Source organism: Crassostrea angulata, chromosome 6, assembly GCF_025612915.1.
Source record: "Crassostrea angulata isolate pt1a10 chromosome 6, ASM2561291v2, whole genome shotgun sequence".
NCBI classification, from domain to species: Eukaryota; Metazoa; Mollusca; class Bivalvia; order Ostreida; family Ostreidae; genus Magallana; species Magallana angulata.
The window spans coordinates 30,331,044-30,355,693 of NC_069116.1; the positions used below are offsets into that span (position 1 = coordinate 30,331,044).

At 34.0% G+C, this 24,650-nt stretch overlaps 2 protein-coding genes across 2 annotated transcripts; both read right to left on the reverse strand.

The window, feature by feature from the left end:
• Window positions 1-3,115: 3,115 nt before the first annotated feature.
• On the reverse strand, window positions 3,116-10,519 carry LOC128186484 (uncharacterized). Its single transcript, XM_052856261.1, has 5 exons — window positions 10,381-10,519; window positions 9,524-9,665; window positions 9,161-9,234; window positions 8,164-8,308; window positions 3,116-3,654 (listed from the first exon to the last, which is right to left on the reverse strand). Exons 1-5 carry the CDS (start codon window positions 10,402-10,404, stop codon window positions 3,245-3,247), a joined length of 795 nt encoding a protein of 264 aa, XP_052712221.1. The 5' UTR covers window positions 10,405-10,519; the 3' UTR covers window positions 3,116-3,244.
• A 1,306-nt stretch (window positions 10,520-11,825) lies between these two features.
• On the reverse strand, window positions 11,826-20,573 carry LOC128189062 (sialin-like). The gene is made up of 11 exons (XM_052860492.1): window positions 20,457-20,573; window positions 19,314-19,537; window positions 18,732-18,965; window positions 18,283-18,370; window positions 18,008-18,103; window positions 16,851-16,981; window positions 16,533-16,682; window positions 14,389-14,521; window positions 14,029-14,179; window positions 13,047-13,137; window positions 11,826-12,480 (listed from the first exon to the last, which is right to left on the reverse strand). Exons 1-11 carry the CDS (start codon window positions 20,485-20,487, stop codon window positions 12,178-12,180), a joined length of 1,632 nt encoding a protein of 543 aa, XP_052716452.1. The 5' UTR covers window positions 20,488-20,573; the 3' UTR covers window positions 11,826-12,177.
• Window positions 20,574-24,650: the final 4,077 nt, after the last annotated feature.

Below are 24,650 nucleotides of genomic sequence, written 5' to 3' on the forward strand. Positions count from 1 at the left end.
TATCCATAATATGCTTAAAATAAAGAAAATGATAAAGCAAAGTCTATATTTCTTGAAATACATGCAAGTAGATTGTATACAGTAAAATGATATGAGTGTAAAATTGTATAATATCATACAAACATGTGTATATATGTGTAAATAATTTTTAAATCAAAGCTTTAACACATTGTTAAAGTAAAAATAGATTTTTTTTGAAAAGCAACTCCTGCTTTATTAGGAAATACCACTTCAGGTGTCGCCTATTGAAGTGCTTCATTAATTCACTCAATTTCAACTTGGGTTTAAATTGAGATTTTAGAGGGTCTCTGTAATTATCAATCATCATTATTTATTCCCTATTTTCATTTTCAAAAATGCATAAATAATGATAACAAAAATTTGAAGAAAAAAAATGAAAATTCTATCACGCACTTAAAAATCAAATTTGATCCCCTTGACATTGAATCATTAGATTCAAAAACTGTCTGTTTATGTCAGGACACTATTCTATATAACATTAAATGACAGAATTCTAACAGTAACGAATATTTAAACATTAGAACATCTCTTTAAAACCTGCTCCTGATTCCGGGGGAATCTGAGTGATAATTACATCAACGAATCAAATAGGTGCTACAGTGTAAAAGGAACACGGAAACAATATTGAATTCTGAAAAATAAATGTAACTCATGTAATTTTACCCTTAATCTTTATAGCGAGCGAAGCGAGCTTTAAGAATCAGTGTGCGCGGGAAAAGGAATGAGCTAAACCTACAGTTCATCAAACAAAATTTTTTGTCTACGTCCCATAATGCTCTCTAATGTTTTCGCCCGTGGTGCTATGCCAAAAATGGCCGACTTTTAACTCGTAATTTACAGTGACTTAAAGTTTGAAGACACGTTTTGAGTACCGCATATGCTTTGGCGAGACTCAAAAGATTCGTTACATGCTTCCATACCTCCGTATTGAGTCGAGAAACGTAAACACATACAAATTGAGTAACGCCCTATTGCGCGTTACTCAATAATCTAAAGTTTACAGCGTTCAACGTTTATGACGTCATAATAAAATTCGTCATTTTAATTTTAAATTTGTATGCAAACATCGCTGCAGTTATGAGACTGTATACTTCAAAAGTTCATGATTTAATGCTTAAATTTACATTATTTTAACTTCATGCCTTGTCTGCAAATGTGATTTATACCTTAATATTCCTATCTTATCCTAAGGGTAAGTTCATATTAATGGAAGAGCCACAGTAACAGCCGCAAGCGTGAACTTTGATTTTCGCTCGTGACGTTGCAGTTAACAGCGTTCAATGTTTGTGACGTCATAATAAAACTCATCATTTTAACCTTTGAGTACCCCGTGTGCATTACAGTGTTATAACTGCCGTAGTTTTCAACATACTTTACAAGCAAAAAATATGTGGAATGTAAATATAAGACCATAACACACACAGGGTACTCAAAGGTTAAAATAACGAGTTTTATTATGACGTCTCAAACGTTGTACGCTGTAAACTGCAACATCACAAGCGAAAATCATACTTCACGCTTGTGGCTGTTACAGTGGCTCTTCCATTTTGAACTTACCCTTCGGATAAAATAGGAATTTAAAGGTATACATCACATTTGCAGACGAGGCATTTTAAAAGTTGAATCAGGATACAAAATGATCTGTTGAAATGTGAGCTAGACTTCCTAAAAGTCAATGATATACCCTAGATACACCATAGAAGCGACATACAAGACTGTCCAGCTGATACTTATTTTAATGGAATGCGACTCCAATTTGTATAAAATTCTAACATCCGGTAATGTTAATACTTTTGAGGTGTTTTTCTGAGCACTGCGGAAAAATTCCGAGAAGCTGCGATTGTTCGGTATACCGTCTACCGGCCTCCATGAGACGGTATAACCGACTGCCTTCTGGCGGCCGGTAATAAACTGTTAAACAGAGGCAGATTCAGCAATTTGGAAAAGGGGGGGAAGGTTCTAACTGATGATAATCAATACATGCAAAATTCATTATTCATCAATAAACAAGGCCTTTTGAACGTTTTCCTTGCGTAAATTTAATTAACAGTTATCTGGTCAATATCTACATGTATTTCATACCTATTTTAATATCGAAGTGCTCTGCATTTATTAAGCGTTTTGGGTTAGGTAAGGAAGATTTACACAATTTCTAGCCTTAGAAAAAAACCCAAGTCTACAGCAATGAGAACGTGCGTCTATGCTCAATAGAAAGAAACACTAAAAAAATGATTCAGACTTATTACGACAAGCTATTATAAATATGAATTTTTTGGTAATTTTTTTTATGTCTTTGATGTTTAAATTCTGAACTATTTATCAATTTTTGATTTCTATCGATTGCCTTCTTAGATAAAGGTCTAAATGATATGATATGACAAAAAATGGGGATACTTTATCTGCTGAAAAGATGGTACGTGTGTAATACAATGGTACAAACAAGTCGCCCCAGGGAACTTGATGTGACCTCTGTAATGGGTGCGCAACATCACCCGGCACTAACTAGTACAGATGCGATCATATTCAAGAAAGTTTTGAAAAGTTGTGCATTTACATAATGGTTTACATATAAACCTCTTACACGGTATTTTTGTAACGTAATTTCCGATTCTTGGAAACAAAAAAAAAAAGGCTTCTTTCGTGATTCAGGTATGAAGGTAGCTAGCATTCCAAAAAAAATGGCATAACCCGCATAAGAAATTCTTTAAATGAGCAATTTTAAAAGCATTTATTTGAGATAATTAAAATATTTATAGTATAAATGGGAAAAATTGCCTTTAAATAGGCATTACAAGTTTTCCAAAAAATTCATATGTCCCAGAGAAAGGGGGGGGGGGCGTTCCGACTCCCGGAACCCCCCCCCCCCCCCCCCCCCGGATCCGCCAATGTTAAACCTAATGCTATGGGGGAAAGTCCTTTAGTACATGCACTAGAATGTTGAGCAAAACTCGTCTGAAATCAGTCGTAAAAATAAATAAATCAAAAACCAATCTTGTATTCCAACTGGATTTCAAAGTTAGAAACGTATAAAAAGTTAAAAAAAAAGCATCGCTTTACTGATGAGTCACACACTACACACACACGAAGTTATAAATGCTGTAAAATTGTTTAATAGACAAATAAAACAATCATAACAAGTTCAAAATACAAGATAATTCGACAGATTAGCAAATTTTGATTAAGATTTCATGTCACATATTGTACTACTCTGGTAGATCTCGTTTTACTGCTCTGCTTCGGTTTCATTGAATAATGCTTTGGAGGCTTCGACCACTTCTTTAAATGTTCGCTCTGTGTGTCTCTTTATGGTCCTTAGACTATTGTTCATTTTCCTCAGTTTGTGTATATTCTCATTACAAGCCTTCATTGTTTCTGGTCCGTCAGTTCCCGCCAAATCAGCTTTCGTCACTTCCTTCCTCATGTTATCCTCGTCGTCGATAAGAATTTTGGCCGAATTTTCCACTTCCGGTGCTCTTTCTAGAATTTTTTGAATGTTTTTATTGAAAGAATTAAACAATTGTAAACAATCCAGGACTTGTTGGGGATTTGTTGTGCTATTGCGCATGACATCTTGGTTTTCGTACCCTATGAGAACGCTATATTTTCGTCTTTCAACCTTGAGTTTGCAGCTTCCTGTAAAGATATAAAACAATAGTCCCTGTTTAAGAGCTTTATTCCGAAATATAAGGAGGTCTATTGATCAGCGAAACATACTATCTTATTAATATAAAACCTTCAGTTCTTCAAACAGTAAGGACATTGTAAATCATAAGGATGATTGATTGCATTAATATATAAAAGTAAGGATGTAAACGAGTAACTATTCTTTTGAAGAGATACAGTGACAATTATTTGATAGTGAATGTACAAATGTTTGACAAATTTGCATTTATATTTTTTTAAACAGATTTTTATCTTCAAAGTTAAATAATTTATTTGCAATTTGACATAGATGTTCATATGTATTAAATTTTATTAATTTCAATACTAATACTCGTATTGCTAATACGAGGAAAGTACGTTGTTTACTTTCATAATCTAAAGATATTCAGAAAATTAAAACTGCAGAGACATTCATCCGAGAAATATCGCTCAAAGCTTACTGTCATTTGATCTGGGTAGTGCAATTGGAGTTAACTCAAGCTGTGCTTTAAACATCGACTATCCTTAAAGATTAGGACCAATGTGAATTGATGGAATCTAATACATATATGTAGTTAACTGATAGCACGTTTCGTTGAGAGATTTAGACACAAACGAAGAAGAGGTCAAACAACGGTAAAACAATTATTACTGCATACAATCGCCATCATTACATGATGTGCAGCTAATGTCGTGATGCATTAGAAAATGCATGGCTTCTCTTCCATTTACCTCCCTCTTTTTTTTTTTTTTAAATATAACCGTTTCTTAAAATTTCTCAGTTGTTTGGCCTACAAATCAGATTCATTTATGAAAACATAACTCTCTATATATATGGCTTCTGGTGATTGCATTTATCTGCTTTGAAGAATTCAACTTTCATGAAAACAAAGCTATATACAACTCTTTGTTACTGCAAAATAAATCTAGATATATGAACGCATTTGAACTCATTATCCGCTTTGTATCATCAAACACTGTAATGACATATGATAGAAACTTCGTTACGTATCAAAGATGTAATTGGACGAGGCTCAACGAATGACGTCATAGAACGATTATGATTGGTTTATTTTTCAAATATTTTTTGTTCTATCAAACTTCGTCAGCTAATTAAAAATTTACACTCAAACCAGATTTCATTTTGTGGTATTCTTTTGGACAAACTCTTGTTTTATTTTTTACCCTCATACTGGATTTGTTTGTTACTCATTCTCTTTAACTGTTGTTACTTGGTAATTCAATTTTCGGGGACATTTGACAAGCCTTGAAAGTTAACCCTCAACATTTTTTTTTTTATTTATAAAAACGATAGCTTTAGAAAACTTGCTATTTTTTCAGTAAACGCGAGAGCACCGTGTCTGCTGAGTTTATCTCAAAAATTAAAACAAACAAACAGAATAAAAATTGATGACAAAACAAATTAACACCCTCCCCTAAACCCTCTAACAAACAGGAACCCCCCCCCCCCCCTCAAAGAAACACGTATTCCTTTTTAGAGCAATGGTCAGCATTTGATATCAGTTTTGAAAAAAAAAATTATGTGATAAATAGCGCTTTTTTGTTGCATTCTGAAATAGCAAGGAACGAATTAACTTTATGTTAACTTAAGGTGGCACGGGACAGTTTTTTTTTATATACATTTCATTGTAGCCAGGGGATGTGTGTCTTCAGAACTCTGTAACTAGAATTTCCTCGGTTCCCATCCAGCACAAATACCTTTAATTCACTCTTTATAAGGCCAATCACCAATTTCTGAAGAAAATTACCAGTCAAAACCTGTAAAATTTTCTACATACTGGTTTTTATGAAATTTTGACCCTTTCATATTTTGCTAATTTTTCATGATTTTTGAGCTTTTTAAACCTCCCCAAGCCAATTTCCTGCAGAGGGTTGACCTTCCGTACCGTGTGCATGTTGCACCATCACATGTCAGAAACTTACCGGTGTATATAGTTTACAATGTCCCATCCACCTACTTTTCGTGTTATTTACCCTCCTGTCTGTAACTTGCAATTTCACTGTGTAAAGTCAACACAACAGTCATAGCCGCATTTTTGCATTTTACTTCTGATTCTCATGTACCTAACATAAGGGACCTCCATATTGCATATTAATTTCAACAAGAGACATCCCTCTAACTAATGATAATCATTAAAAATAATTTCATGAATTTTAGCAACACTCATAAGCTTTAAAGAACAACAACTCTCAAGTTTACAAAAATATTGACGGTAATTTATGCGAAACTGTTCCTTGCTACCTTAGCAGGCGAAGTATACTTCCGATCGAAATTCTTGCGCATGTAAAGATAAACAAAACAGGAGGCAAAACTTCAGTTTCAGTTTTCATTGCGCATGATTTTGCGCAGTCAAATAAAATATAGCGGATTTGTACATTTTATGATTTTTTTTCGATACCATTCATTAAATTGAACTCAATAAACAAAATACGGATGAAAACTTTACATTTTTAAAGATGGTATCGGACGTATGTCGATATAATGTGAATTAACGTATAATGTTATTAAAAACTTTCACCGGTTTAGAATTTTCATATTTTACGACATTTAACCAATATTACGTTTTGCTATAATCGTAGTTTTTATGCAAAAAAACCAAATACTCCAAAGAGTGCGCTTCTGACCTTTATTCTGTGGTGTCATAATGACACGTTTATAGCGGCATCTGATATCATAAATCTTTCCTGTAATAAATAACTACATCGTTTGGAGATTAGTATATCTAATACATGTAATTACATGTAATTACATGTATATACATGAAATTACATGTATACCAAAAATAGGTAAAACTTATAGCAAGAAAGTGTCTGTAAGTAGTGTAACAAGAGGCCCAGGGGCCACATCGCTCACCTGAGCAATAATTGCCTTAATTCTGATCAAATTAGCATTACAGTATCAAAATATCTTGACAACTGAGTACAGTAGATCTTGCTAAAAAAAAAATTGAAAATCTGCCAATTTTTATCCACCTCTATTTTTTGGTAAATACCAAACCCCTTTTGTTGTTGTACCTGTAAGAAGATTTTTCTCTATTCCTATAAACCCCCCCCCCTCCCCATTTCGTGGCCCCACTATTCTCTAGGGAATCATGGTTTCATCAAACTTAAATCTACCTTTAATCTCATAACCTGTGCTTTCACACTAAGTACTGAGTTTTGGACCGAAAACTTTCCCAGAATATTTTTAAAGATTGTAAAACTTGATCCCCCAATTGTGGCCTCACCCTACCCCTGGGGACCATGATTTGAACAAACTTGAATCTACACTTCCTGAGGATGCTTCCACTCAAATTTGAGCTTTTCTGGCCTAATAGGTTTTGAGAAGAAGATTTTTAAAGATTTTCTCTATATATTCCTATGTAAAACTTGATCCCCCAATTGTGGCCCCATCCTACCCCCGGGGGCCATGATTTGAACAAACTTGAATCTACACTACATGAGGATGCTTCCACTCAAATGTTAGCTTTTCTGGCCTGATAGTTTTTGAGAAGAATATTTTTAAAGATTTTCTCTATATATTCCTATGTAAAACTTGATCCCCCTATTGTGCCCCCACCCTACCCCCGGGGACCATGATTTGAACAAACTTGAATCTTCCTTTTCTGATGATGCCTCCACTCAAAGTTGAGCTTTCCTGGCCGAATAGGTTTTGAGAAGAAAATTTTTAAAGATTTTCTCTATATATTCCTATGTAAAACTTGATCCCCCAATTGTGCCCCCACCCTACCCCCGGAGACCATGATTTGAACAAACTTGAATCTACACTACATGAGGATGCTCCCATTTTAATTTGAGTCTTTCTGGCCTGATAGTTTTTGAGAAGAAGATTTTTAAAGATGTTCTCTATATATTCCTATAAAAAACTTGATCCCCCTCTTGTGGCCCTTCCCTACCCCCGGGGACCATGATAAGAACAAACTTGAATCTACACTACCTGATGATGCCTCCACACAAGTTTAAGCTTTACCGGCCTAATAGTTTTTGAGAAGAAGATTTTTGAAAAATACCAACAAATTTTCAATAATTCTCAATTATCTCCCCTTTAAAAAGGGTGTGGCCCTTCATTTGAACAAACTTGAATTCTCTTCACCTAGTGGTGCTTTGTGCCAAATTTGGTTGAAATCTGCTCAGTGGTTCTTGAGAAGAAGATGAAAATGTGAAAAGTTTACAACGACGACGACGACGACAACGACAACGACGACGACGACAGATAACGGACAAATTGTGATCAGAAAAGCTCACTTGAGCCTTTGGTTCAGGTGAGCTAAAAATAAAAAGGTCACGATGTGATATCCAAAATGATATTGTCATAAACTACTCCAACCCCCCCCCCCCCCCCCCCCCAGAATAGTGAATAGTGTTAAAAAGCATGATCGTTTTCATCGTCAACTGTTTCTATTTTTTCGAAGGGAAATGCATGATTGATCTTTCAAATCAGCCCTGCTACAAGTTGTTCCCTGCTTTCCAATCACTCACCGCATCTGGTCGAGAGCAGCTGCATGCATTTTGACAGAACAGGGACACCTTCGGTCTCCATCGTGAAATGAGATTTGAAATCGTTGAGGCTTTCCTTCATCTCTTGGAATTGTCGAAAGATTTCGTCAAACACTTTTCCTTGGTCCTAATCCAAATACAATAGGATGATAATCTTTTGGAACAATGTCAGTTTTTTTTTTAAATCATTGTAATATTGCACATACATATAAATAGTTAATTCATATGCATAAAAGTTATCATTCATCTTTTATTTAATAAAATTTATGTATTATGTACATGTATGTAGGAACGTATGTGAAATAAATTGTCTAAATATTTTGGATTTTTCTTCCATACTACACGTATTTTTAAAAAAATATCCGTACACTTAAAACCGTTTTAATAGGAGCTTGGACTTTCGAAGGGGTGTTTCAATCTTATTTGCTCATCAAAACAAGTTGTCAAATATTGACCTCCTTTCTTCTCATTCGCTAAGAAAAACACATTAATATTCATAAACCGTCAAAAATTGTTCTAAGACCTAATCTGTTATGTGAAATTGATACTATTTCAAATGAAATATACAATCATCCCTGGATAAAATCGGACAAGTGTCATGATTACTTAGTATTTTTAATGTATTCATATTCATTAGCCAATCACAGGACAGTAAATCGTGGATAGACGCCGCCTTCCTCAAATTGGTCCTAAACACCGTCACATTGCCCAAAGTCCAAGCTTTTGTTAAAACGGTACATATATATAAAAAAGTGGTATAGGGTAAAAAATCTAAATCTACTTCCTTGCATGGTTAGGTACTTGTATATTTCTTGATTATTAAATAAATGCAAAACTTGGTTTAAGAGTGTTTACTTACATTTAAATCAACTATCAAGGTGTGAGTCAATTAATTTAATTTGCGGTTAGCAGCATTTTGTTTTGATAGAACGCTTAGTTCCAGTTTTTGTATTTTGTAAGATTAATAACTGTGATAAACCTGAAATGTCTTATTCAGCGAGGGAATCTTGATGTTTTTCATATCAGCTGTGGTCAACAAATCGACAGATGTTACTGCAAATACACGTACACTCATTTTTCACTGGCAAATACAATGCATAATTCTGGATCAAACCTTAAGTCTGTTGTAATCAAAAGGAAAGATATCGATATTATTTTCTTTAAACTGTCGAAGCACAGACACCCAATGTTTAAAACATTTCTGTTTTATATAATATGCTCACTAAATATTTTAATTTCCTGTACTGAAATACAATTAAGAATATTCTTACTACAAATAGAGAATTATTCTTTAAGTCAAGTGCATTTGTGTCAAATGTCTGCGTGCTTAAGTTGTATTTACAGAAATCCTTGTTTGGTGGCGGATCCAACGATTTTTGTTTCCTTGCGGACTGTGTTACGGTTTGCGTTGAATCAGAAGTGTACTGGGATCCGCCCGTAGCATTCCCCTTGATGAGTGGTGTCTTTGGGCTGGATTCCTCATTCTGAATAATTAACATTCTCTCATTAATTATTGGGAATGGGCTAGCTGGTGATAACCTTCCCGGTTTTAATAAAAAAAAAAAAAAAAAAAAAAAGAAGAAGAGGGAAGTAGAATACGTTAAACAGTAAATAAAACGACCCATTGTTTAAAATGTATATACATGATTGTATGAACCCAACATAATTTTCATTGAAGAACTTAACATCACGATTTTGATAGATTTTGTTTCTAAGATTATCAACTGCTGCTGTGCATACCAAAGAATTCATACACATTGGATTCTGATAAATCAAATAAATGTTCAGCTATTTACACTGTCTTTATATATATAGATCTATATATATTATTTGAAGAAGTCCAGAGATTGTGCGCCTTTTCTTTACCCCCCCCCCCCCCCCCCCGGGTAAAGAAATTTTAGGTAAAGTCTACCCTCCTCCCATTTAGATTTTTTTTTTACATGTTTTCATTACCGGTACATGTATATCAATACAGAAATTTATCTATATTTCTTTTAAAGAGGGGGTCACGATAAAAGATTTTTTTTTTTTATTCATCGATTATCTTCAGAATACTGGGGCCGGTTGGTAAGAACGATAATTACGATCTTTTGCCTTGTACATGTATGCATAGCGGCGTTTGTAAACAAAACAGGTGAAATCTCACCATTAAAATAAATAAACATAACAGTGAGGGTGTACACATTATAAGTTACTCACCTCGCCAGAGAAACAGCATCCCATCCTCGTGCATGTACCTACCTTACGCGATCGCAAGTCATGGATAGCCCACCTAGTGAAATTCGTCACATGATGGGGTACAATGTAAATCTATTTATAGACTCCGTTCAATGTCAACAATCCAAATACGGAAGGCCATTTCAGAGTTCGTGATTTACATTCGTGACTTATGTTCCATTTTTCTCCAGATTTTAATCAATGTAAAGGAAAAAGGTACAATAAAGAAAAAAACATATTTGATTTCTTAAAATTTTTTCAAGTCTTTTTTTATACTTTTATATTTAAAAATTGATTTACTACTGCAATATTATGAAATACATGTAACTGATTGCAGTGCAACGGGCAGCTTTCCATAGCTTTCTCATCACGTGTCTCATTATTGACCCTCGGTTTTTTTTCAATCCAATCCACTGTCAATGTACATGTATATATATAAATCCATGTAAGTCTCAAGACTCGTGAAAGACCTGGCTATATCCAAGGACATCTAAATTAGAATGATCAGTCCCATTATATAACTTTAAGGCTGTAACATGTCTAAATCATTTTATTTTATCTTCGGTTTTCAACAAAAGACTTGCGCTTCTGATTCGCAACTCCCCAGTCTTCATCATTGTTATAAAACGCTATTATTTTATGGGAATTTCACTCACTTTCCCTGTTTACTGTAATTTCTCAAGTATCTATTCTAATATCTTTTTTTTTTTAATTTTCGCGTAAATACATATTAATAGTGTTACATGAAAGCTTTGGCCTAGATTTTGAAGAATTCAAAACTATATCCATAACAATCTAAGAAAAGTACATGACTGTAAAAACAGGTGACGATGCATATGCAAATCCAGATTTTCTCCGGTGGATGGGAGTGGGTGGGTGATCAAGGGATATCTAAGTTTTTCGGGAGGACACCTATTTTTGATAATTTCACTATGTAAATTTTAGAAATTTGAATATTCCAAGAGAGAGAGAGGGGGATTCTAGACACCCCCTCCGACCTCCTTCAAGATTTGCGCATGCGTTGGGACCAGAAACTTAATCGTTTCATCGAATTCCTTTACAGATTCCTTTACAAAACAAATTCCAGCAAATTGAGATCGCGAGTTACGTGAAGGCCCAGAGAAAGAAATCGTTTCCAGCATCTATCTAATACATGTAAATTTAATGAAAAAGCCACATAGTTTAATATTTCAAAATATTGACGACACCATCTCCCCATTCTTGTGACAATCTCTTGGTCTATGATTGCAGTCAATGTAAAGTAAAATTTATCTATTTGTTTTTTAATTTTTGGTTCAACAAGTCTTTTATTTTTAATTTGAAAAAAAAAACTAATCTAAAATTTATGATCAAAATAAACAACAAATCGCAAACTATTTTTTTAAAAAAAGACAAAATTCTAAGGCAAATAATTTTTTTTTGTATTTTATTAAATTATGCCAAAAACACATCATGCAAGGTTTTAATCTAGAAAAATTAAAAGATATTCACTTAGTCACCACATTTCACTGATTTTTAACAGAAAAATAAAAAAAAAATATTTATGCTGTACACAACTGAGCAACATATTCATATGATGATTTTTAGTGAAATTTTCATTTTCAAATTCATCACATCTACAAAAATTACTATATCAAAATATAAAAACTGGAGGAATGGGTGCCTTTACAAGTCATTTTTCTTCTTAACAATTATTAAAAGTGATATATTAAGCAAATAAAACCAACATTTATTATCAAACTTAAAATCTTATTTACAGAATGTATCGAATTTTTGTGTTTAAAATTGAACCATCTTGACCATCTCATCAGAGGGATCTAAATCAACATGACGCTTTACGACAGTACTATACGTAACTTCTGGTTCCACGGACACCAACGTCTTTTCATTTTCAGCCTGTACCATTTCCATTTTCTTATCAGAATTAACTTCTACCTCTTTAGGTATTTTGACCTCAATTTCCACTTCGTCGCGAGCCCAATCTTGAATGGTTCCACTTGCAAACAAGCCAAACACAATGGCGCCAAACAGATCAAATCCGGCACACACGAAGAAAACGTATCGCCACTCCATTTGAGATTTCTAAAGCAAATATCACATGTTGATTTACATCTTTGTGAATAAATCGAGTCATTCCGAAATGCAGTAGAGTTAAAAAAGAAAAAAAACCAATAACATTAGAACCATTTTAACAAGACCTTTTAGTTTCAGTAGGATGTATTTCTTGCACCAAGACAAGTTAAAAATGACGCTGGGGCGTCGAGTGAAATAAGCATAGATTGCGTAGCCAGACAAATCTTGTTGATTTCAAAGAGCCATGACTGAGTAATCAGCAATGGAATTGACAGGTCTACGTTACATTGCTGTTTGACACAACTACCTTAAGTCCATACTCTCGTTGAAATGGTTCTATCAAGTTTTCAATAATTGCAAAGTTGAACGACAAAAAACAAACAGCCTATCAAATGATGCCTGTTTCTGAGTATTCGTGCAAAATGAAAAAAAAAAGTTCTTTGTGTATAATTATGTATATGGAAATTCTAAGTCTAACAGGCTACGTTTACAAACAGATTTTGTTTTTATATCATTTTCATGTACCAAGTGGTAAACTATTGGGATTAATAGTTGGTTCAAATGAAGTTGCTCACATTTGGAGTGAGTGCTCCTGCAACAATCGGCGCAACCATGCCAGGTACAGTAGCAAGAGTGTTGGTGATTCCATACAAAACCCCAGCATACCTAAACAAAGGTTTGGAAAAAAAAACAGAAAATTATAGATTCAATTGCTCAATTGCTTCAAATATAAAACAAATCAACGTAGAAAAGTGTTAAGAAGTCGAAATACAATGTACTTATATAGCCAGACTAAATTTTTCATCTACTTTAGAGTAGAAGCGTTTAGTATACATGTTTGTTATACTTTCATGTTAAATACTGAAATCTGATTGGTTAAGACGCAGTTAATAATATTTACTATTACCCTCAGCGTTAGCAACGCACTTGGCAACGGGTAACATTAAAAAATGTTACATGCGCGAAAATTATGCGCGTACGGTTCGCTGTAGAATTCACGTTATTCCTATATAAAAGCAGTAAAATTTTCTTAAAAATTTTAAAAAAGACATTCAGTATAACAAAATAAATAGTGCCTGTTTGGGAGGATAACAGTTGAAATTGACACCCCTCGAAAACCATTGTCAACCTCCGCTTCGCGTCGGTTGACAATGGTTTTCTCGGGGTGTCAATTTCAACTGTTACCCTCCCAAACAGGCACTATTTATATAAAGTCGAAATGTATCCGGTTATTTCGCGATGGTCTAATCTTCGCTTTTTTTGCAATCTCTTTAAAATCGCAAACTATTGAATACGCAGAAATTATATCCTTTATTGTTTTCTAATAGGAAGCTTTTGAAATAGTAAAAAATGACTCACGCAAATTAAAAATATTACACATTTTCCCCATTTTCGCAAATTTTGTGACACGCGAAAAACCGGATATAGTCGGTGTAGCGTATTTATTGTGACTATCAGACTGAATTTTACATCTACATACAGTAGTACAATATCTTTTGGTTTATGTTAGTTGAAACATAATGTTATATGTACTAATATGTTTAAACTGAAATTTACCTTGGAGCAAAGTCTATGTGATTAACGATATAACCAGCCCTAGAGAGACCAGTAAACATGACAGCTAGGGACAACAATACCACGGCCACGTCTCGTTTGTCACAAGTGCTGTACCCTACCGCTACCAGAAGGGCTCCGGCTCCGAGAAACGCTGAAAAACAAAACCTCCAATAGCAATATGTTCGCAACTTCTCGGGTCTTAAAAGTTTCCGCAAATCGAACAAAATTATTCCGAGCTCTACCGGAAAAACCCGAGAAGTTGTGGTTGCGTTCAATTGCCAAAATTGTAAAGAAACCAATTTATGGATTTTCAATGGTTTTAATTATTAAGACTGCAATAATTGTTTGATTTCTTCATACACGACACTTGGTAAAGTTTTCTTGTGTGTGTGGTATTAAGGACCCTTTTTGATCGAAGGATGTCCGCTGTTTGACCGGCAAGGAATCCAGACACCGCTTGACAGATGTAAGGAACTGCAGACAGTGCTCCATTCTAAATGAAATAACGATGAGAATCAAAACGTTGATGGGCAATTTGATTCGGAAAATGCATGATTTTACTTTATTCATTCTACACATGTGCACATACATAAAAAGCATGCCCCGTTCTTGTACATAGATTTTACACGTGAAGTCGCAGTTTGTACGTTGTGAGAGAAGGCAGTTATTGATGCAAAAGCCTGTTAAACACCTCCCTTTTTGATAACTTAAAAAAATAATAATAACTTTAATAACTTTATTAACTTTTTAATAATCGTGGTGCTATAAACTTTTTTTGTTTACTGCACGTATATACACATTGTAGCATATATGAAACCGGAAAACGTCCAGCCTATACGAAAGGCAATAAATAACAATAAATACAATAAATAACATAATACGAAACGATTTATCCAAGCTTTGAAAGAGTTAATATAATGTTTTTTTGGGAATGGTATTCAAGTACTGATAAATGGCAGAGCCCAAAACATTCCTTGAAGCATATCTTCTTCCTGACAAGTCCTTTTTAATCAAGGAAAAAGAAAAAAGTCACGGGGGGGGGGGGGGGGCAACTCAGTTGAGTAGGGAGGATAGGGCTGATCATGAGCCTTTTCTTTTTCCAAAAATGATCTCACAATCTGGGGTTTATATGCTGGGGCGTTGTCATGAAGAAGTCGAATGTTGCGAATTCCAGATTTAAGTCTCTTCCTTTCGTAATGTTTCTGGGCTTTCTTCAGCACATTTTGTATATATGTCCGGTGATTGATCGGCCTTTTGGAATAGCAACTTGAACTACAGGACCTTCATTATTAAAATAAAATTGCGTATTATGATAATACTTTCCTTGTACTTTGGCATCGTTTTGCTATAACGGGCGTTTTGCCTTTCTTAGTCAACCACATCTTGTTATCAATTTTCTTCTGAGGTTCAAAATAATATATCCATGTTTCATCACCTGTGACAATTTCCGATAAACGTCGTTCACTGCAATTTTTGTAGATTTTAAGTACTGTAGTTGCAACATATTTCAACCTGCACCCGTTTTTTAATTTGTTTTTCTGTTCATAGATGAGGTATCCTTCTTGCACTAACCTTTCGAAGGCCAATGTATTTCTTTAAATTCATATTTTTATATTTGCTATTTGTTAAATGGATAATCGACCATTATTAGTACGGATATCGGTTATTTTTACAAATATTGCATCCGTTGAAGCCATACGAGGTGCTCCATGACTTTGCTTGTCCATAAGGTCTGTTTGGTCAGTTTTTGAATATGCTGACCCACTTGGAAACTTGTCTCAATGACACACACTTGTTTCTGTGCACATCACACAGTTCTTTGAAAATTTCTTTCGAATCTCTACATAATCTGTCACATGCTTTTATGAGCCTCTAATTTCAGCTTGATTGGATGATTACTTACCAGTCATACAAGTATTTTCGTACAGTGTCTCGAGCAGGGGTTATTTATCTGCTTCTCAAGGAGTACTAGTATTCGATAATGAAATGTGGTAAGATAAACGGCCATAAATAGAAAATGAACCAAATCATACGTGAAAATAAATTCAAAGGTTAATTGAACCTTGTATTTTATGTTATCTGATTAGTGACATTATTAATTGAACGCCCCACGTATTGTGAAAAAAAATTATTGAAAAATTAAGTAGTACAGGTATGTACTACTTACGTTTTCAATTTATTTAATTTCTTTGGTCATTTAATATAGGTATTTTAATGGGTTAAATTGCGTTTATCGGGTTATGAGCGCAACTGGTGTTTATAAAGAAAATGTATGCAATTGTTCGTGTTTATCTGCAGGGCTTGTCAAAGTCATGTGCGCTATTTATCAAGATATTTTGATAAAAAGGATTCCTAATGTTACGTTTATGTGGTTTCGGTTAGCATAATGGACACGTGACTTCCGGTTTTTCACTCTGAATGAATGATTTCTAATGAAATAGAACCAGCATACCTATATGATGACCATATACCAATTTTTCTTTTACCTTGATTGAAACACTTACGTTTTTAATATTAAACTTGAGGACTTCTTTCATGAATGTCGGCAGACTTGTCAACAGAGTATAGTTAGTCCAGTTGTTGCACACGTGCGCAGTCAAACAGGCCCATACAGCAGACGACATTGCAATGGATTTCCAAGGTGTCTTCAATGTCTAATTTGAAGAAAATGTTCACAAGCTACATCCTTACAGATGTTTTTCGAAAGTTATCTTTTTTTGTTTTTGTTTAATTGATTCTCTTTAGAATTTAGATTTTTCATACAATTAATGCACTTGATATCAATGTAAACTATAAATGACTTGGATAAACCGAGGGAATACCCTCATATTGGTGTTGTATTCAATCGACGAAGTAATGTACTTTCTCTCCGCCTCTGTAATCCGGGGGTGTTGGTCTGGGGTATCGGCTGTTATGTAAAACCACGCACAAACCCACAGAAGTGTGAGGCCACCTACCAGCAAAACAGATCACATATACAGTGACGCAGATATCACGTGACACGCTCTATACGTCATAAAATGCGATACTGTTCTGATTGAAGGAGCGAATCATGTGCAAGGGATACACGTTTTTGGTCTACCCATTTATGTAATGAGTATTAGTGTAAACTGTTAGGTATTTAAGTTATTAAGTGCCAAATTGTTTTAATTTTAACCAAAATGATACAATGTAGGAGTTTTCTTACATAAAATCCATGCAAAACAAACGTGATAGTTAACAACTCTAACGTTTTACATGATAACTTATGACACTGTTTCGGATAATAATGCCAGTGCCAAGGTGAATTTTTTGCACCCGCTTAAGAGGCAGTTTCGGAAAAATTCATACATACAATATCATAGACCATTGTCTAGAAAGTATATAACCACTTTTTTTTAGTGTGTTTCACCTGACAGGTGAGATATTTACCTTTAAAAATTAATATCCCATAGGAAAATTATAATTCCCATAGAAGAAATGATTCTCCTACAGAAAATATTGACAATCCTATAGGATTTTCTAAAAATCCTAGAGGAATTATATTTCCTGTAGGAGAATTGTATTTCCTGTTGAAATTTGATTCAGACAGGCAGTTTTCCTATAGGAAACTAATATCTCCTATCGGATTTAATCAAATCCTGTCGGAATTGAAATTCCTGTAGTAAGTTCTTGTATTCCGATAGGAAATTTCAAATTTCCTGTAGGAATATTGTTTTTTCTATGGAAAAAATTGTTTCTGTAGGAATTTATTTTTGAAAGGTAAATATCTCACCTGACAGGTGAATTACGATGATTACAAAGGTGGTTGTAAACTCTTTAAGCAATGATATATCATGTGGCATATTTGAATTGTTCGATATATGCAGCTTAGACGGGTGCAAAAATGCCACCTTGGTACTGGCATAAATATCCGGCACAGTGTTTTATATTTAAGTTTTTTGTTCGTAAAGATAAATGATGATGAGAAGAAAAATAAATAGTGATCAAACAAAATAACCAGTGATGTAGAATATGGATCCCCATCCGTTGTCAAACCCGTACTGACACAAGAGACCTGACGTAGAAAACGTTCCCACCATTCCAAACATGGTCCCTGCAAGAACAGTAAAAAATACAATATGTGTTAATATGTAAAAAAAAAAAACCCAACATATTTCTATTAAAATACAAACCCTAAATACTGTGCTTATATGTAAACAAAAAAGAAAACATATTTCGATCAGAATGTTGGAAAAGGCGTAAGTCTATAATGAGGAGTAATTACAAGTGTACCTAAATAGGTAAAGGAAACCAGTTTGCTTCTTTCTAATGGAGGCGCCCATCTGCCCCATAATGACTGCACCGCGGGAAAAGAAACTGCCTGCAAAAAAGTTACGTGACATTCCGAAAAGCGTAAGAAAAACAACCTCAGATGTATTACGTAAGCATCTATGACAACCCCATCTTTTAATGAAACTTGGCTTAAGTAAAAAACAGTGTCTATTATATTTTAATTGATGGGAAGCTAGTTATTCATTTTGAGTCATCTTCTAAAATTCGGTTATGTTGATTCATTACATTCGAGTTGTTTATTCGAGCTTTGCGGGAAAGGCCGAAGATGTGTCTAACTCGTGTTTAAACTCTTTATAATTGTTTTTATTTTGGGGAGGGGGGAGAAATAGTTTATTTTATATTTTTAATTTTATTTGATGATATTTTGATATAATAATTTTTTTTCTTACTGTTGATAGTCCAAGAAGAACTCGCAAAGCGTACACCAAGTTTACCGAAATGCGTGCGCATACCGGAAATACAAGTGTGCAAATGGATGCAATAAGCATTCCAATACCAAACACCCTTCTTCCACCAAATCTGTCGGCCAGCCAGCCAGCAGGGATTTGTGTGACGATATAACCATAGAAAAATGATGCCAAAATGGTAGATTGTGTCGTTTTAGACCAGTCAAACTCCGCATGCTGAAAATAGTTTAAAAATAATATAAACTGATGGTACACGAAGTTCCAACGAAATGATTTAATTGTAAAATATGTAAACAGTTACATCTTCATTTTAGATGTTCTTGATAATAATTGTACAGTCATCGGATCTATTCATGTCTGATTTTTAAAAGTCGTCACTTTTCGGTCATTTATGTACATTAGATAAATGTACTTTTTGAATGTGAAAAATAACATTAAATCTTGGTTAAAAAATAAAAAGATGACTGTATCAAATGATGTGTATGTGTATCAGTTTGTTCCACCTATCCCTATGAAGATTCTGACAGAAAGACACATGAGACGTGACACTGCCCCTCAGTTTACCTCGTATACAGAGCTACTCTCAGCTTCCGCCCTGCAGGGGCCCTGATAGATGATGGTGCCATTTTCCTCGGTACCGCCGGTCGTCAAGTTCTGGGATTTCACCATACATACGATGGCCACGCTCAGATTCACGCGCACGGCGTACACACAAATGAAGCCAAAGAATCCGACGTACGCCGTCTTCCATCGTTGCGAAAGGCAACATGGCACCTCGTCATCAATTTCTATTCATAGAATAGTTTCATTGTACATCTACATGTATTATTTCAAATTGTAGATCTCTTTCGTCCGTATATAGTTTCATTTTGATAACACCCCTCCCTTTTTAGGACTGAATTCGCTTATTTTCTGCAGTTTAGTACGTTCGGGGTTTTTTTTTTTTTGTGTGGGTGATGTGTCAAGTTTCGTTTATTTTGAAGATTAATTAAGCAGAGCACATTTTATGCCTAAAGTCACTGAGTTCAACTTGTTGCAATATTTCATTTTACTGAATAGAACCAATTAGCGTAGGTGGTGAATAAAAAAAGTAAAACCAAACTCAGTTTATCTTCAATGTAAAATCATTAGGAAATTTTTCTTCGAACAATGGATACTAAATATTGCAAATGACTGCTTTCAGTGAATGAAAAGTAGTCACTCCCGAAATAATTGAAATTTCATTTATTTTTCTGCTTTTCTTGTAACAAAAAAAGAATTAAGAAGACAAATGACAAAATTCGTTTGATGTTCCATGTTTTTTTTTAAATCTTGACAATTGTAGCCTTTATTTGTTCTTCTTTCATTCAGATAGAATGACAGAAATTCAAATCAAAATACGGATTTCTCTGTGTCGTCAAAACAATTCACATTTGACTTTTTGCGATGTGACACATATTTGATTTATGCACGTAGTGATGTGACATCGATCATTTCATATTATAATCAAGACTGGAATATACAAATATATGCATCTTATATAATTGTGTGAAGTATAAAAAGTAAAACTATCATTATCGCACCTCAGAAATGGGTTTTTTTTTATTACAGGACATGTATCAATTAATCTAGCTTCTCAATTTCCCAATTATATATATTTTACCAAAATTGGGAATCGTGGTTTTAGTAACGATAAAAAAAAATCTGCTGTTAAAAACAAAATCTTACCTTCTTCTGGCTGGATATTCTTTTCCTTCATTTTGCCATAACTGTTACCCAGGCCTAGTGACCTTCGCCCCCACCATCCGTGGTTAATGGGGTCCCTATCTCCCCTGGAATCCTCTCCTACTCAGAGATGTAATACAAACATGCAGGTAGAATAAATAACCGTCCCAATTCCATGGTTTCTACATGCTAAACAATTGTGCCTGTTTTACTACTTGTGATTTACGTGATATGCATTTTGTTTATCTATTTCCTAAAATAACGAATAAGAATTTTGATTTTTCGTGGGTTTTTTTCTTCAAAATATATTTAACGAAATTAACTGCTGGAATTTTTGTTGTCATCATTTGGATGAAGGTCACGGAGCCAAGAAACTCTCAGTGCATTATCAAAACAAGGGATTCACCAGTTAGGATGGAATAAAACTGCATATGGTATTTGAAATAAACTTATTGGTCTAGTCAATTTATTATTCCTCAGTCGTCGTCAAACAAATTGCAACTTAAATTATTTTATGGAAAAACTAACAAAATATATGTGATAGCAAGAAACCGACTAGGAACGAAAAAAAAAAAATTTTTGTTATTATTGATATTAGGAAGAATATTTTATTACATTTCTACCTTAAAATTTGGAGGTTAGATATTATATTCAGAATTGCAGTTATAAGATTATAAGAAATTCATTCAGATGGGACCTTTTTTGGAACGTGTTCCTAATCTAAAAGAAATAAAAAATTCATTGCCAGAGGTTTACAGATAATAGGTCAAGGCCCTCGAAAATAAGTCAAGGTCATCCTTTAAAAAAACGGTTAAGGTCCTCCTCAAGAATCATTCAAGGTGCTCGTTTTTATTCACCCCATATTAATAGTTTGAGTCTAGGCCTAAAATTTTGTCAGATTGATTAAAATAAATCCTACTTAAAATCAATCTATTTAACTTCGCCAAACTATGCAACAATCCTCTTCATCAGGACAACGCTTATGGACGTTTTACAACTGTATGAATACTTTCAAGATTTAAAGAAACCTCTGTCAACATACAAGATTTTAACATGTTTTGGTTTAAATTCCAACTGATAAGATGTCCCCCATGTTGACTGGAGGGGTGAATTGAGTTAGCATCATACCCCCGCCTGACAACATGGTTGATAGTGCTTCAATAATTAAAATTGAAGAATTTGATAAAGTCTTGATGACCTTGGCATTTGAATTTTTTTTCAAAACAAATGGCCAAATCGATCGGTTTATTGAACGATTCTCTCTATTTTTCATTTTTGCATAAGTTAGAAATTATTCATTTTAATTGGTTATACTTATGGTCATTTTTAGACATGACTTTTACTGCTATTTATATAATAGTGGAAACAAAAGAATTTAGAAAAAAGAAATGTATTTCTGTACTAAAGTCGTGTGATTGTAATGATGTAGAACAATAAAATGTTTTCTTTGGGGATTCATGCGGGTATGAAGGTAATGACATTGCAAAACAATTAAAATCTCGTTAGCAGTTTGCATGGCATTTTTAAAAACGGTAGGGGTTGTTTGAAGTTCAAGTAGCCGTGCCCTGAGTGAAATGAGGATACGAAACTCAGACCACTACCATGGGTTGTAAAAAAAAATCATCTTGCTATTTATTTGTGGAAATTCGCTCATTTCAGGATAAAGCATTTTTTTTTTGGGGGGGGGGGGGTCACCTCTTATTAAAGCTTGAACATCTGAAGGACCGAATGGGTCAACAACAATGGGTTAAACTGAGATTATTCAAGACAATAGACATGTATGTACAACATTAATGAGACGACATGCGCACCAACGGAAAACTCTAAATTATCTCCTTTTTGTGGCTATTTCTGAGTGTAAATACTTTAATAGTAAGAAAAAAAATATCCAAAGTATGATAGAATGAAGACATTTTAGCTATCAAAATGTCTTTCAGTAATATCTCAAAGAAATAAATATCTCGATATGATAATATTGATGTTGTTTAGGGAGAAAAACCTTGGGCATACCTCAATTTTATCCTTAAGCTTATTCAACTGATAAAAATTCCCGTTGGCTTACATATGTGTCAAGTTAAAGCAAACGCAGCATTTTAAAAATATACGTCAAATACAATGTAAATTTGATAAGACATGAATGTTTGCGCCCAGTAACAAGAGGCCCATGGGCCTTGACGGTCACCTGAGTACCATAGCCCTTCTTTGCATTTTAAACTTCATTTTGAGTCTAAACCCAAATCCGAGACTCCACTGACTTACACCCTCTTTTATTATTTGATATTTGCAAACATTAATTTATATTTACATTTACTGTCTTAGTCTGTGATAAAACTACAAATCGATATTGTAATGAATATTCCAATACGTTTCATCAATACTTTTTAGTACATAAAAAGTAATCTTCATTTTTTGAATACTAGTATTATGTGATGATCAAATACGGTCGTGTTGATCAAATCTATCATAAAGCCTTTCAAGCTTTCTTGGATTAGAGCATCCCCGAAAGTATATGATCAACTCATAATACTCAAAGATTGATTCCATTTTCCTTAATGAAAAGGGAGGGGGAGGAGCAAGAGTCAGAGGAATCTTGGATTAACTATACCCTAGGTCCAGGGGCCTAAAATTGTAAACTTTTGGTAAAAAGGGACCTGAAAGCCTTTTAAAATATTCGGACCCAATCCCCCCTCCCGTTGGGTATGGTATTTTAGTATGTATTCGATTTAAGAAAATGACAGGGGAAAATACACCTTTGGGTAAAATCATAATTTCAAAACATTTGTGCAATGCATGTATACAAAACAAACCCGGGATCTGCGTTTCAAAAAAACAAATTATGATCATGACATATCGATATACACTATGCTACACAGTTTGATGAGTAGCAGATGTCGATATAAAAAATTTGCCAATGTATTATTGAATCTAAATGTTGTGACTTACTTTCATAAAAGTATCTATAATTCAGTTTCATTTACATGTAACAAACAAATGAAAAGCATGTTATTACGTCAGAATTCCTTTTATGGATGCAGTACTTTATTCGAAAAAAAACTCAATTGTCAATTAATGTAACCTATTTATTGACAACATTGCCATACCGTGAATATTACACGGTTTTTTTTTTACTTTATAAGAATAATCTTTTTTAAAAAGCACAAAACTTAATTTTATGTTTTAAAATTTTTTTTAACTTGTAATGATATTCTCACTTGAATTTTGAGCATCGGATGCAAATTTTAACACATACGGAACTGTAGTAGCCAAGTCGTCTATCTGATTTTTTTTTCAGGTCGAAAGCTACAGACCTGCAGCTTCAAATTACCATCAGAGCTCTCTTAATTTTTAAGATACTATTTTTACGATATGATTTTTTATGCTATAAACTATAATGTAGTAAAGAAAATGTTCTACCCTTTAAATTTGGGTTGTTTCCTATATTTCTATGGAGCTCCTTTTTTAAAGGAGATCAATACAGTCTAAAAATGGCCACTTTGATTGAATCCTCTTAAGAAATAGACGAGAAAATATTCGGTATATGTATATATGCCTCGTTAACTTATACTTCGTCTAGAACTAAATTATTATTAAATAAAGCCAAAAAAAAAAAATGAAATTACGCAATAAAACGTGTTTTAGCGTTCTTCACCATAGAACGTTTCCAAAAAAACCCGTCCCAGACACTGGCTAAGAAGATACAACAATACGAGCAATTAGAGGTCTTGCTACCTTATTTTTAATTTTTTTTGTTTTTGTTTACGGTGAGTCACAGAATGTATAGCAGCTTGCTTAATAATGTATACAATTTGGTCAGCCAGCTATCACAATTAGGTCTGTATTTAGGTCATGTGATTACTTAGGTATGACGTCATTAAAGTGAACTATTTCTAGTGTAAACACTTGTACTTTGACATTATACTTTTCACCACTTCTCCTGAAAACTACCGACCCATTACGTTACTAAGTTGTTTGGGTAAATTATTTACGTCCATTTTAAGTAAGCGTTTAGAATTGTATTCGGAAGAGATAGAACTGATCCATAATAACCAAGCGGGTTTCAGGAAAGGTTTTTCTACTTTAGACCACATTCTTACTTTACAATTTTTATCCAATACGTTGATGAAATGTAAGAAAAAACTGTTCTGTGCTTTTATAGATTTCAAACAGGCGTTTGACACAGTTTGGAGAAATGGTTTA

Coding starts and splice junctions, on each gene's coding strand:
- LOC128186484 (XM_052856261.1), bottom strand. CDS start 10,404: ATGGGATGCTGTTTCTCTGGCGAG. Junction 9,235..9,523: donor GCCACCAAACAAGGATTTCT/GTAAATACAACT, acceptor GTGTATTTGCAG/TAACATCTGTCGATTTGTTG. Junction 3,655..8,163: donor GCTGCTCTCGACCAGATGCG/GTGAGTGATTGG, acceptor ATATCTTTACAG/GAAGCTGCAAACTCAAGGTT.
- LOC128189062 (XM_052860492.1), bottom strand. CDS start 20,487: ATGAAGGAAAAGAATATCCAGCCAGAAGAAG. Junction 16,683..16,850: donor AATACAACACCAATATGAGG/GTATTCCCTCGG, acceptor TCTTCAAATTAG/ACATTGAAGACACCTTGGAA. Junction 14,180..14,388: donor AAAACTTTACCAAGTGTCGT/GTATGAAGAAAT, acceptor TTTGTTTTTCAG/CGTTTCTCGGAGCCGGAGCC.